The sequence below is a fragment of the Thamnophis sirtalis genome, unplaced genomic scaffold, assembly GCF_051295495.1.
Source record: "Thamnophis sirtalis isolate CommonGarterSnake01/CBP01778 unplaced genomic scaffold, rThaSir2_p1.2 scaffold_4, whole genome shotgun sequence".
In the NCBI taxonomy this organism is placed as follows: domain Eukaryota; kingdom Metazoa; phylum Chordata; class Lepidosauria; order Squamata; family Natricidae; genus Thamnophis; species Thamnophis sirtalis.
Genome location: NW_028261384.1, coordinates 139,312,769 through 139,327,687, shown reverse-complemented (window position 1 = coordinate 139,327,687; position 14,919 = coordinate 139,312,769). Strand labels below are relative to the sequence as shown.

Sequence of the window (14,919 nt, the reverse complement as noted above, 5' to 3'; positions counted from 1 at the left end):
CACTTCGTGATTATTTTAAGTTTCAGAGCTACTTATGATCCGGTTATAAGCCGCTCCCGTCCCAACAACTTGGCTGGGTTTACGGCCTTTGGCAGGGTGTCCCACATTCACCTGATTTACGACGATTTCCTTGAAACTGGTGGTCCCAACATGAAAAAAACCCTGGTGGACAATAGATTTGTTTAACGACCGCCTTAAAAAGAAAAGGTGGAAAAATCAAATATCGCTTAATTGAATTGGGTGGCCATGGAAACTCAATGAATGATTAAAAAAAAAAATCAGGCATGATCATTCAGTGATCCGCTTAACGACCGGCACAACTTACGACCATATTTCAGGGCTCAATTGCAGTTATAAATCAAGGACTTGTATGTTACAAGAAGCCGTTAAAGCTGGAAGAATGGACTACAGGTCAAATTACGACAGTTGCGCCCTAAATTCCCGTGGCTGTGAAACGCTTAAGGGAATTTTGTTGTGTCTTGCCACGGTTGTTAAGTGAATCACTGCAGTTGTTCAGTCAGTCACACAGGTTAAGTGAATCTGACTTTCCATGGACTTTGGGGGGGGGATCATGGGACTCTGGGTATGCTATAACCGTCATAAACATGAGTCCGTTTCCAAGCGTCTGAATTCTGATCATACGACCATGGGAAAACACTGCAACGGTCATTAAGTGTGAACAAGTCCCTTTCCCCCCACGATCTCGTCGCTTTGAAATGTCACGGAGCGAATGGTCGTACGTCGAGGACTAGCTGTGACCCTGGATGACCTCGTGCCAAGGAGACCTAGGTGTTCAAATGACGTTGGCAAGCTTTCCGTCGTTAAGATATATTTTGCAATTGGGGGCCGCAGATAAGGCAGTTGAATCGATAACGTTTCATCGCATAAAATAAAATGGATTTGCTTTATTTATTCCCCTAAGCTGATCGCTGCCAACCCACCTACCCAAAAAGACCCACACACAGACACACATACATTACTCACATGTTAAAGAAGTTGTGATGATTGGCAAAGATGGCCCGGGGATTGACGTAAAACTGAAGCAGGGGCCCAAAAATGACCACCGACGCCAGCCACAGGTGGTAAGCACGACGGAGGCCTGGCACCCCGAGAAGCCAAGCGTATTGGTTGCTCCAGAAAACCACCAGCGCCTGGCCCAGGGATTTGGCCCACCCGGCGCCCATGGCCAGCAGCGAGAAGGGCCTTTTAGGGGCCCGTCCTTCTGCCATCCCCTCCTCGGATCGCCCCACCTGAAGGAAGTGGGAGAGATGCCCCGGTTGGCAAGCGGGCAAGGAACCGAAGGAGAAAAGAGTCGACGGGAGAGGAAGAGGGGCTGGGGGCGGGGAGAACCCATGGCGTTTAAAATGACGCCCGGCGACAGCTGCGGGCATGTCGCCCAGCCGATGTGAAGGACAGAAGGGCACAATGGATTAGGAGACCGGCTGTCCCTTGCAGCCTTCGGCGGGGGGAAATCAAGGATTGGTTGGCAAGGATCTCAAAGAAGAAAAACGTTTTGCTCCTCGCTTGAACTCTGTGAGACACAGAAAGATCTCTTAGGTCGAGTACATTGTTCTGCTCGCCCTAAGAGATCTTTCATGCTTTCTTATCTCCTTCTATCCCTCCACTCCTTTCCGTCTTTCTCTTTTCCCCCCACTGGCCAAATTCTAAGAGGTTGGAAGTTGAGACTCAAACCCATCAGAAGAGAGTTGGAAGAGGGCCTTGTAGGTCATCTAGTCCAACCCGCTGTCCCGAGCTGCTTCGTCTTGCACCATACCCGTCGTCGATCCAATTTTTATCAACAACCGCGTGAAAAATGCGCGGTTGCGTTTCGTCTAAACTCGGTCCCTTAGATTTTGAAAGCGCGATGTTCTTCTTCTGCCTGGACCTCGTCTGCCTTCGATTTTCCCTTGGAGGATTAAGTGAAGGATGGCATATTTTTCCCGGGTGTCGCATCGCCTGCTCCGAAATATTCTAAACTTTCGTTTTATGGTTTTGAGTTCCCTTGGCTTTGCCACCTCCTCCTTTCCGACGTTGTTCCGGCTTATACGTAGAACAGCCGCCCGTCAATCCACATTTCAAATGCTGCTTCTAGTCCCGTGATAGCGAACTTGTGGCATGTGTGCCAGAGGTGGCACGCCGTCGCCAGCTGCTCTTCTGGTTTCTTGCCAGCTGGTCTTCGTGGACGTTTTCCAGACTATACACGCCACCCAGCTGGTCTTTCTAACGGTCTTTAGCAATAGCAGTTAGACTTATATACCGCTTCATAGGGCTTTCAGCCCTCCCTAAGTGGTTTACAGAGTCAGCATATCGCCCCCAACAACAATCCGGGTCCTCATTTTACCCACCTCGGAAGGATGGAAGGCTGAGTCAACCCTGAGCCGGTGAGATTTGAACAGCCGAACTGCAGACAGCTGAAGTAGCCTGCAGTGCTGCATTTAACCACTGCGCCACCTCGGCTCTTGTAGCAATAGCAGTTAGACTTATATACCGCTTCATGGGGCTTTCAGCCCTCTCTAAGCGGTTTACAGAGTCAGCATATTGCCCCCAACAACAATCCGGGTCCTCATTTCACCCACCTCGGAAGGATGGAAGGCTGAGTCAACCTTGAGCCGGTGAGATTTGAACAGCCGAACTGCAGTCAGCTGAGGTAGCCTGCAGTGCTACATTTAACCACTGCGCCACCTCGGCTCCCAATTCGTCCTCCCTTTGAACGAATTGTTGTACGTTGAGGACTAGCTGCATGCACGTGCGTTCTGGTTTGGGCCCTCGGTGCCAAAAAAGTTCACCCGAGTCTCTTCCAGTGGCTTTCTGTCAATAGACCCAACTCTCCCCTCTGTAGAGTAGAAAAGATATCACATCCGACATGCCAGATTTTCAATCTTGCTGCCCAAGCAGGAGTCCCAATATCTGTGGTGCCGAACCTATGGCACGCGTGCCGGAAACGGCACGCAGAGCTATCCTGCACAGGACATGCGGCTTCGCTGTCTCCCCTTCTGCGTTCCTGTGCACATACTCATGCTGGTCAGCTGGCCTTCGTGCGCGCAGGGGCGTCAAACCCTGGAAGAGCAGTGTTCCATGCGCGCTGGTACACCAAACAACTGGGTGTATCTGGGTACATCTGGGTGTTCTCCAGCTGCTTGTCGGCCGCACGTTGGGGTGCCAGCATGACAGAACGCTGGTCTCTTGCGGGATGGTTTTGCATGCTATTTCCGGCACGCGGTGACGAAAAAGGTTAGCGCTCACTGCCCTACGCCGTTCCAGAGAAATGATTCTCCGCTCTCTTCTTAAAAAGACTCCAGGGATGGCACGCCTGCAACATGCTGGTGGCAAGCAGTTCCATGGGTCAATTGTCTCCTTCAAGTTCTACGTTGAACCTCTGTCCTTGGAACAGCGGCGCAGAAATCCCACAACAAACCAAATTTCAACCACTTTTATTGAAGACAACGGACAGCGGTTTGCATCAGCCCTGAAATGGAGAGGGGAGGGAAAGACCCTCCCCCTTTCTACAAAACCTAGATTTGGAAGGGAGCCCCAGCATGGACCCCTCCCCTTGGTCGTCGTCCTCTTCCTAGGAGGCAGGACCCCTGGGGAAGGATTGTGAGTTGGGGGTGGGTGGGCTCCTTTTCCAACTAGAAAAAACAAACAAGGATTCCCGCGCCCCCCCGCTTTCACACGCTTTACAACACGCGGCTCTTTTCGCTCGCCCCTCCCATCCATTAATTTTTTTAAAAAAACTCTTTGGGTACCCCCAAAAGCCCCTTCTTTGCAAGGACCCTCCCCATTAATATGTACAGAGCAGGTGAGACCCCCCCCCACCTGTGAGGGTTTCGGAAAGAGAGCCGAGGGCGGGCCAACTGGGGCGACATCTTTTAAGGTTAAGGACAGCAAGACCTGCCTCCCCGTCCCTTCCAAGGAGCTCCCCCCAGCCCCAGAAGAGGCAGAAAGGGATCCCCCCAATTTTGGGTGTGTGACTCTGAGGGTGACTCGAAGAAGACATCGTCAGCATCTGGGAAGAAAAGATGGGCAGCTGGGAAGGAAGCGGCAACTGTCCCTCTGGCCACAAATGTGTCGCAGACATTTTTTGTGTCGCCCGACAAATATTGTGCAAGGACCCCTCCCCAGCCTGCAAAGGGGTGTGTGGCTTCAGCGAGCACTCGCCGTCGTCCCTCTGAGAAAAGAGGGGGAGCCATCTCAATCACACACCTCCCCCTCAAGGCTCTTCGGATCGTTTTGGGGCCTCTCGTGTCGTTCGGGGATCCCTTCTCTGTGGCTCAGATCGGAAGGAAACTGGATATTTCCCCTCCCCCAATCCCCCCCCCCGATAAGCTCCAGACCGAAGTCAAGTCTTGCAAGACGCCCCAAAATTATTGTGGGTGCGTTACACTTTTGTTGTGTGGGTAAAGGTGGCCAACGAATCTTGGCATTGCGGAGACCATCTGCAGGATTGCTGTTGGGGGCGATTTCCCCGTCATGATTCTATACCAGGAGGTTTTCTTCCAAGGGCCCATCTGGCTTTCCAACTGTAGCCCTCCAGATGTGAATTTTGGTGCCCCATATTCCTGGGCCAGCCGTTTCTCCCCGCCCCCCTCCATTCAGGATTCGTGGGACAGAGTCCAGCTCATCTAGAAGGATACAGAAATCAGCCCAGCAGGCACAAGGACATTCAGCGGTGTGGTTTTGCTGTTTTTTTCCCAGTCTGCTTTTTCGCGGTTATCCTTAGGATCTGACGACTGCGGGATGGTTATTTGTATCCTCAAGGTCACCGCCGCCAGAGGTTTTAGAGACGGGAGATCGGTTCATTTGAGAGGGGTGAGTTCATCCGAAGCGCCTTTCCTCCCCTCTCCCTTCTGGCGAAACACTCCCCCACCCCCGGAAATGATTGGTAACGCAAGACAGCGTTTCCCCCCCTCGCTCTTGGCCCCGAGCGGGTCCCAAACTGGAGGAAGGTGGCGAACAAGCGAGGGGGAAGGCTACTGATGTGGGGGGACAGCCAGCGGGGAATGCCTTTCTCGGGCGGTTAGGAGCTGCTGGGGGTTGCCGAGATCATCTTCGTCGTACTCCATTTGCTGATACTCCCAGAGACACACGTTTCCATCCCACTGCAAGAGAGAGGAGGGGAGAAGAGAAGAAAGGAAGATAAGGAGAGAGAAGAGAGAAGAAGAGAGAGGGGAGAAGAGAAGAGAGAAAGAGAAGCGGGAGAGAGAACAGTGATAGAGAGTGTGTGTTATTGTTTCTATTCAGAGATTACAGGTAGTCCTCAAATGTCAACTTTAATGGAGATTATTAGAATTGAAAGTGACTCGACCTGCTGACCCCGTGACCCAAAGGCCAGCCATTAATAGAACACAGTACAGGTAAGTCCTTGCTTTACGACCGCGGAGTAGAGCCCCAAATTTCTATTTCTAAGTTGTTAAGTGAGTTTCGAATTATCAAAGGCCATTCTTGGCCATCGTTAAGCCAATCACTGCCGTTGGTAAGTTAGTAACACGACGGTTAAAAGATATCTGGTTTCCCCATTCAACTTTGCTCGTCAGACGGTCGCCGGGGAGGGGGGGATCACGTGATCCCAGGGGACACTGGAACCGTCATATAAATATGAGTCAAAGGAGAAGGGTCTGAATTTGGATCACGGGGATGCTGCAACGGTCGTTAAGTTGGAGAGCATTTGAACAAACTGCATGACTGTCTGGTTTGGTGGCAGCAGTGCCTCAGATAGAAAGTCCCTACAGAGAGTGGTGAGGACAGCGGAGAAGATTATAGGAAGCTCGCTTCCCTTTATTCAGAATACCGCTTATAAGCGCTGTGTGCTTAGAGCTAGAAGCATTTATAGACCCCACACACCCACTTCACGGTCTGCTTCTGTTGCTCCCCTCTGGGAGGAGGTTTCAAAGTATTTCTAGCAGGAGTACCAGATTCTGTAACGGCTGTGTTCCCTAGGCCATCCTTTTGAGTAAACTCACCAAATTTGTTTTTCTCCCCATAAACATGCATACATTCGAGCTATACTGTGTTGTTTCTCCGTGTTGTGTAATATATGTGGGTATATACACATAGTTTTGTATTTATTTATTCATCTTGTCATGTTTATGTAGTGTAAAATTGGAGGTGGAGACCCTTTAAGACCTGGGTGCCATAAAATTTCATTTTTAATGTATGCCAAAGAGTGTACATTCGAAGTCACAATAGTTATTCTATTCTATATTCTATTCTATAATATTCTATTCTATTCTATATTCTACTATTCTATTTTCTATTCTATCCTCTATTCTATTTGCTATTCTATTTGCTATTCTATTCTATTTTCTACTCCATTTTCTATTCTCTATTCTATTCTATTTCCTATTTGCTATTCGATATTCTATTCTTTCTATTCTATATTATTCTTTCTATTCTATATTCTGCTCTCTTCTATTTTCTACTCTTTTCATTCTGTTTTCTATTCTATTCAATTTTCTATTCTATATTCTATACTATTTTCTATTCTATTCTGCATTTTATTCTATTCTGTATTCTATTCTATTCTATATTCTGTTTTCTATTCTATATTCTGTTCTATTCTATTTTCTACTCTTTTCTATTCAATTTTCTATTCTATATTCTATTCTATTTTCTATTCTATTCTGCATTCTCTTCTGTATTCTATTCTATATTCTGTTCTATTCTATTTTCTATTCTATATTCTGTTTTATTCTATTTTCTACTCTTTTCTATTCTGTTTTCTATTCTATTCAATTTTCTGTTCTATATTCTATTCTGCATTCTATTCTATTCTGTATTCTATTCTATTCTATATTCTGTTCTATTCTATTTTCTACTCTTTTCTATTCTGTTTTTTATTCTATTCTATTCTATTTTCTATTCTATTCTATTTTCTATTCTATTCTATTTTCTATTCAATTTTCTATTCTATATTCTATTCTATTTTCTATTCTATTCTGCATTCTCTTCTGTATTCTATTCTATATTCTGTTCTATTCTATTTTCTATTCTATATTCTGTTTTATTCTATTTTCTACTCTTTTCTATTCTGTTTTCTATTCTATTCAATTTTCTATTCTATATTCTATTCTGCATTCTATTCTATTCTGTATTCTATTCTATTCTATATTCTGTTCTATTCTATTTTCTACTCTTTTCTATTCTGTTTTTTATTCTATTCTATTCTATTTTCTATTCTATTTTCTATTCTATTCTATTTTCTATCCTATTCTATTTTCTATTCTATTCTATTTTCTATTCTATTCTATTTTCTATTCTATACTATTCTATTTTCTACTCTTTTCTATTCTGTTTTCTATTATATTCTATTCTATTTTCTATTCTATTCTATTTTCTATTCTATTCTATTTTCTATTCTATTCTATTTTCTATTCTATTCTATTTTCTATTTTATTCTATTTTCTATTCTATTCTATTTTCTATTCAATTTTCTATTCTATATTCTATTCTATTTTCTATTCTATTCTGCATTCTCTTCTGTATTCTATTCTATATTCTGTTCTATTCTATTTTCTATTCTATATTCTGTTTTATTCTATTTTCTACTCTTTTCTATTCTGTTTTCTATTCTATTCTATTTTCTATTCTATTCTATTTTCTATTCTATTCTATTTTCTATTCTATTCTATTTTCTATTCTATACTATTCTATTTTCTACTCTTTTCTATTCTGTTTTCTATTCTATTCTATTCTATTTTCTATTCTATTCTATTTTCTATTCTATTCTATTTTCTATTCTATTCTATTTTCTATTCTATTCTATTTTCTATTCTATTCTATTTTCTATTCTATTCTATTTTCTATTCTATTCTATTTTCTATTCTATTCTATTTTCTATTTTATTCTATTTTCTATTCTATTCTATTCTATTTTCTATTCTATACTATTCTATTTTCTACTCTTTTCTATTGTTTTCTATTCTATTTTCTATTTTATATTCTATTCTATTCTCTATTCTATTCTGTATTCTATTCTATTCTATATCCTCTTCTCTTCTACTCTACTCTACACTATTTTATTTTATAGTCCCTTCCCTTCTACTCTGCTTTGTTCTCTTCTCTGAATGCTCCTGTCACTTTTTCTCAGTGCTGTTGTCCCTTAATGATCGGTTGTAAAGTCAAAGACACCTCTAAACAATTTGGCGCTCTCTGGCTAGAAAAAGCTCTTTTGGACAAGTCGTAAAGCAAAGCGACACAACACAGCAACCGTGTGCTACTCCTCCTCCTCCTAAAGGTGAATGCCTCCACCCCCCCGCCCTGGGTTCCCAAAAACTCACCGAGCTACTAACAATCTTCTCCTCATACGGATGCCAACTCACATCCCGCACGCAGGCTTGGTGGTTGATCAGTTTCTTCACGATGAGGCCGCTCAGGAGATCGTAGACTGGGGTGGGGGGGTGCGCAAAAGGAGGGAAGAGAGAGGAAGGGCATCAATAGCCATGTAGGGTTAAGAGAGCAAGGGGGGAGGGAGGGAGAAGGAGAGGGAACCCCCCTGTTCTGGAGGATTTTGGGGGGGGGGGGCTGGCTCCGAGATTTGATTCTGGGTGAACTGGACTTCAGGCAGGCCAGTTAAAAAGACTGTCTCGTCAAATGTTTCAGGCATAAATAAAATTGGATATTTCCAAATTCTTGCTTGCCCTTTACGTCGACCTGAAATCTGGGAAATGTGAGCTTTCGTGCCTAAGGTAGGACTAGAACTCACAGGCACCGGGTGATTGGCTCAAAGTCACCCAGCCAGTTTTCATAACTAAGGTGAGACTAGACCTCACAGGCACCTGCCCAAATTCACCCAGGCGGCTTTCATGCCTAAAGTGGGACTAAAACTCGCCGGCACCTTAACCCAAATTCACCCAGCCGCTTTCATGCCTAAAGTGGGACTAGAACTCGCCAGCACCTGGTGATTAGCCCAAATTCACGCAGGCGACTTTTATGCCTAAGGTGGGACTAGAACTCGCCAGCACCTGGTGATTAGCCCAAATTCACTCAGGCGGCTTTCATGCCTAAAGTGGGACTAGAACTCGCCGGCACCTGGTGATTAGCCCAAATTCACCCAGGCCGCTTTCATGCCTAAAGTGGGACTAGAACTCGCCGGCACCTGGTGATTAGCCCAAATTCACGCAGGCGACTTTTATGCCTAAAGTGGGACTAGAACTCGCCGGCACCTGGTGATTAGCCCAAATTCACGCAGGCGGCTTTCATGACTAAGAGTAGGACTAGAACTCACCGGCACCTGGCGATCAGCCCAAAGTCACCCAGCCAGCGTTCATGCCAAAGGTGAGATTAGAAATCACCGGCACCTGGTGATTGGCTCAGTCACCCAGCCAAATTTCATAACTAAGGTGGGACTAGAACTCACCAGCACCCGGTGATTAGCCCAAACTCACCCAGGCGGCTTTCATGGCTAAAGCGGGACTGGAACTCACGATCTCTCGCTTTTAAGCCTGTGGCCTTAACCACTAGACCAAACTGGCTCTCAAATGTCATTTGACTTTTACTTGAGAGGTCTGCGACAAGAGATCCCAAGTGGATCCTTGGATCTCCTCTCCTGCCCAATCCCATTCCAGCACTCAAGTGAATTGAATGCAGCCGCGCGAGCGATACTGGGTGTACCTAGATACACCCATGTTACACCTATCCTCCGCGAGCTGCACTGGCTCCCTATCGGTCTCCGAACGGGCTTCAAGGTGCTAGTCATCACTTTTAAAGCCCTACATGGTTTAGGACCTGGCTACCTGAGAGACCACCTCCTGCCACATACCTCCCAACGACCAACAAGATCTCACAGGTTGGGCCTCCTCCGGGTGCCGTCGGCCGGACAATGCCGGCTGGCGGCCCCTCGGGGGAGGGCCTTCTCTGTAGCTGCTCCAGCCCTGTGGAACGATCTTCCCGTGGAGATCTGAACCCTTACCACTCTCCCGGCCTTCCGAAAAGCCACCAAAACCTGGCTGTTCCGGCAGGCCTGGGGCTGTTGATCAATGTCCAGCCCCACCTAGACAGAATGGATGGTGTGCAATTTTAATATCTGTAATTCTATTCTTAATTTTTTAAATGTTTTTTATCTTTATTATTATTATTGTAATGCGCTCTACAAGGGGCTGCCCTTGAAGAGTGTTCGAAGACTCCAATTAGTCCAGAATGCAGCCGCGCGAGGGATTGTGGGTGCACCAAGGTACACCCACGTTACACCTATCCTCCGCGAGCTGCACTGGCTACCTATTGGTCTCCGAATCCGCTTCAAGGTGCTGGTCGCTACCTATAAAGCCCTACATGGCATCGGACCTGGGTACCTGAGAGACCGCCTCCTGCCGATTGCCTCTCTCAGACCAATTAGATCTCACAGGTTAGGTCTCCTCCGGATTCCATCCGCCAGCCAATGTCGGCTGGCGACTCCCCGGGGGAGAGCCTTCTCTGTTGCAGCACCAGCCCTCTGGAACGAGCTCCCTGTTGAGATCCGGATCCTTACTACCCTCCCGGCCTTCCGCAAAGCCACCGACTCCTGGCTGTTCCAGCAGGCTGGGGGGAGCTGAGAAGCATCTACCTCCATAGAAATTGTGAATGTTGGTTTTGTTTTTAATATGTTGTCTTTGTCTTGTTCCCCCCTTTCCCTTGTCTTTTGTGAGCCGCCCGGAGTCCTCCGGGAGTGGGCGGCATACAAGACAAATAAATAAATAAATCTTCTCTGAAAGCCGCCCAGAGTCCTACGGGATTGGGCGGCATACAAATTTTATTAAATTTCAAATTTCAATTGCTCTAGATCTCCTGAGCTCGGAGGGCGTCCTGTTTCCCGAGCCACTTACCTACCACCCGCCCCGTGGAGCAGCCGCTGTAAATGTACTGCTGTCCCGTGCTGTGAGGAGGGGAGAACCGGCAGCGGATCAGGGTGTGGAGGACTCCATGACCACGGTAGGTCATGAGAGAAGTGTCACCTGGAAGTTTTGATTTACGTCGGGCTGTGGAAGGAAAGGAAAGGAAGGATTAGGTGGGTCCAACCTAAACTTTTACCTATTCACCTCCGCCCCCTGCCTTTTATCCCCAGATTTAGGGTGGGGCTTTGCTAGCAGTGGTGGCTCTTTCGTCCCGAGGACCGGCCCATAGATTTCCATTGCTCTCCTCTCCTCTGCCTTCTGCTCATACACACATCAGGATCTGGACCCATCTGTTCTTCCTCATCAGCCACCTCCAGATCTGGGGGCTGTTGACTCTCCATCTGAGGGCTGACGGACAGCCCGTGCTTTGCCTCTCTCTCTCTCTCTCTCTGCCAGCTCCACTCCCTCTTCCCTCTCGGAGCTCTCAGGTTGCCTTGCTGCTGACCCTGACTCCCACACCTCATCCGATTCAGCTGCTGGAGGGGCCGGTAGCTGACAGACCACAAGGCATGTATACACTGCCTTCACTCCTGCTTCTGTCAGGTTTCCGAAAGATGCCCTAATTAATTCATGCGCCTCGAGCCAAGTTTCAAAAGAAAACCAGTCATTTATTAGGAACAACATTTTGGCAATACCCTATTGCAGTTAGATCTAAACCTCATTTGAATTACGGCTGAACTTTACTACCCCTCCCCTCAGTCTGTGTCATAAATCTCATTCACCAATGAGGTGCACACCTCACAAGCCTGCTGTAGTAATCTGAGATCCGACTCTAGCCGAAGGTATGTGTGGAATGCGCTCCCATCCTTTCCTCACCATGGCAACTTTACAGCTTCTTCCGTTAAAGAGGGGAAGTGGGGGGGGGCATACCTTTTTTGGGTACCTGTTGCCAGCGATAATCCCAGATCTGCTGAGTGACAGCGTGCCGGGATGCTTCGAGGCCCTCCTGGCCCGAGAATTTGCGCATGTCCCACAGCTTAATGGTCTGGTCCTTGGAGTTGGAGATGAGGTACCGAGCGTCTCCCTGAGGGAAGAAGACAACAGCAGTTCAGGAAACCCTTTGGATTCCTTCATCCTAAAGTTCAAAACAAACTTAAAACTTCTTTAAAGGCCGTCTCTAAAGAACCACATCTGGGGGACGGATGGATGACGAAAGGAACCTTAATTCAGAATTTTCTCTGCTTCCTGGAATGATTCATTCAATTTTGAAAGGTGCTTTATAACAGTGGCTATGTTTTCCCTGGGAGTCTGGAATAGAATCACAAGGGTTGGAAGGGACCTTGGAGGTCTTCTAGTCCAACCCCTTCCTTAGGCAGGAAAACCCTTCTGACAAATATTTCTCCAATCTTTTCTTAAAACTTTCAATGTCGGAGCATTCACAACCCCTGGAGGCAAGTTGTTCCACTGATGAATTCTTCTGTTTTAAATCAAGTCATCCAGATTCCAGGCATTTTTTTTAAAAAAAGGAAAATAAATAAACAGTTTCTGGTTGTGCAGAATCTGGGATGAGATCTTTAAAAGGGAAAGGACCCCTGAGGATTTTCTTAAACCAGTTTTCTAGTGACCACCAAATATGGCTGCAACTGTCTCTGAGAAAAGCTTTAGACCAGGGTGTCAAACCTTGGCCACGCTGGCTGGGGAATTCTGGGAGTTGAAGTCCCCAAGTCTTAAAGTTGCTTTAGGCTAAGAGGGAGCTGGCTGGGGAAATTCTGGGAGTTGAAGTCCCCAAGTCTTAAAGTTGCTTTAGGCTAAGAGGGAGCTGGCTGGGGAAATTCTGGGAGTTGAAGTCCGCAAGTCCTTTAAAAGTTGCCAAGGTTGGACATTTCTGCTTTCGGCTAAGCAGGAGCTGGGCTCACCTTACTGTCGATGAAAGTGATACCGTCCTGGTGCCCTGCCAAGATCCCCACCGGCTGGGGGTCATCCTCTCGCATGGTGCGCCGGTCCCACACTTTGCAGATAGCGTCGTCGCCTCCTGAGAAGACAATGTGGGAGCTGTTGTCCGCGAAAGCGACGGCATTGACGTCATCTTCGTGGGCCTCGATCTGCGGGGAAGGGAGCCAAGGAAACGGAGGCAAGGAAGGAAGGAAGGAGATTTCAGCGGGAGAACGCAAGTATGCGGTGCATATCTCAGATTTGATGGGTTCACCTGATCTGGAAGGCAGTTAAACTCTACAGAGGCCACATTGAATAGAATAGGATAGGAGTAGAGTAGAATAGAATTTAGAATAGAATTTAGAATAGAATAGAATTTAGAATAGAATTTAGAATAGAATAGAATTTAGAATAAAATAGAATTTGGAATAGAATTTAGAATTTGGAATAGAATTTAGAATAGAATAGAATTTAAAATAGAATAGAATTTAGAGTAGAATTTAGAATAGAATAGGTTTTATAATAGAATAGAATTTAGAATAGAATTTAGAATAGAATTTAGAATAGAATTTAGAATAGAATAGAATTTAGAATAGGAATTTAGAATAGAATAGAATTTGGAATAGAATTTGGAATAGAATTTAGAATATAATTTAGAATAGAATAGGATTTAGAATAGGATTTAGAATAGAATAGAATTTAAAATAGAATAGAATTTAGAGTAGAATTTAGAATAGAATAGGTTTTATAATAGAATAGAATTTAGAATAGAATTTAGAATAGAATAGAATTTAGAATAGGAATTTAGAATAGAATAGAATTTGGAATAGAATTTGGAATAGAATTTAGAATTTGGAATAGAATTTGGAATAGAATTTAGAATAGAATAGGATTTAGAATAGAATAGGATTTAGAATAGAATAGAATTTAGAATAGAATAGGATTTAGAATAGAATAGGATTTAGAATAGGAATTTAGAATAGAATAGGAATTTAGAATAGAATAGAATTTATAATAGAATTTATAATAGAATAGGATTTATAATAGAAAAGAATTTATAATAGAATAGAATTTAGAATAGAATAGAATTTAGAATAGAATAGAATTTAGAATAGAATAGAATTTAGAATAGAATAGAATAGAATTTAGAATAGAATTTAGAATTTAGAATAGAATTTAGAATAGAATAGGATTTAGAATAGAATTTAGAATTTAGAATAGAATTTAGAATTTAGAATAGAATAGGATTTAGAATAGAATAGAATTTAGAATAGAATAGAATTTAGAATAGAATTTAGAATTTAGAATAGAATTTAGAATTTAGAATAGAATAGAATTTAGAATAGAATTTAGAATTTAGAATAGAATTTAGAATTTAGAATAGAATAGGATTTAGAATAGAATAGGATTTAGAATAGAATAGAATTTAGAATAGAATAGAATTTAGAATAGAATTTAGAATTTAGAATAGAATTTAGAATTTAGAATAGAATAGGATTTAGAATAGAATAGGATTTAGAATAGAATAGAATTTTGAATAGAATAGAATAGGATTTAGAATAGAATAGAATAGGCAGAGTAGAGTAGACTAAACTAACAGTGTTGGATGGGACCTTGGAGGTCTTCTAGTCTATTTCCACGGAGGAAATACCAAGCTCAGCTTGGAAGCGGGGGGCACATATGTGGGTGTTGTGTGCACATGTGTATGGGGGGATGGTCTCTGGATTACAGATGCCGGCAGGCTCAGGCGCTATTGTGCACGCGCCCTCGCATTGTTGGCACTGGACAACACCACAAACGGTTAGCCCTCCCTGATCTAGTTAGAGCTGAAGAAGCTCCGTGGATGAGAAGCGAAGGGCCTTCAAAGGAAAACCAGCCCGTCCAGCTGCCTCCTGGAACAAGCCAACTGTGGGACAAGTGTGACCTGGATGAGGGAGACTCGCTCTAGGCATCGATCCCCGAGTACCTTAAGCGTCCGCTTATTCTGCTCCATGTCAAACACGTAGACGCAGCCGTAGTTGGCCCTGTGGACAGAGAATAAAGAATAACAAGGTCAATGCGCGAGGACACACACACACACACACACACACACACACACACACACACACAGAGTGGTCACAGCAAAGGGCTTCGGTAACAACCTTGCACAAGAGAAGAACAGCCCTGGACTTACGACAACCACA

General features: G+C 44.7%; 2 protein-coding genes across 3 annotated transcripts in view; both read right to left on the bottom strand.

Annotated features, from left to right (window-relative positions):
• Positions 1-1,523, bottom strand: part of FITM1 (fat storage inducing transmembrane protein 1) — a 3,255-nt gene extending 1,732 nt beyond the window's left edge. The window contains exon 1 of the mRNA XM_014071565.2: positions 985-1,523. Within this exon, the coding sequence (XP_013927040.2) occupies positions 985-1,391 (407 nt within the window). The 5' untranslated portion in view covers positions 1,392-1,523. The remainder of the gene's footprint in view (positions 1-984) is intronic.
• Positions 1,524-3,415: 1,892 nt separating this feature from the next.
• The window catches only part of DCAF11 (DDB1 and CUL4 associated factor 11), a 30,284-nt gene continuing 18,780 nt past the window's right edge, over positions 3,416-14,919 (bottom strand). For both annotated transcript variants that reach the window (XM_087714241.1, XM_087714242.1), the window contains 6 exons: positions 14,703-14,760; positions 12,721-12,906; positions 11,735-11,888; positions 10,796-10,948; positions 8,276-8,382; positions 3,416-5,099 (listed from right to left, as the gene is read on the bottom strand). In XM_087714241.1, coding sequence (XP_087570367.1) covers positions 4,971-5,099; positions 8,276-8,382; positions 10,796-10,948; positions 11,735-11,888; positions 12,721-12,906; positions 14,703-14,760 — 787 coding nt within the window. In that variant the 3' untranslated portion in view covers positions 3,416-4,970. The remainder of the gene's footprint in view (positions 5,100-8,275; positions 8,383-10,795; positions 10,949-11,734; positions 11,889-12,720; positions 12,907-14,702; positions 14,761-14,919) is intronic.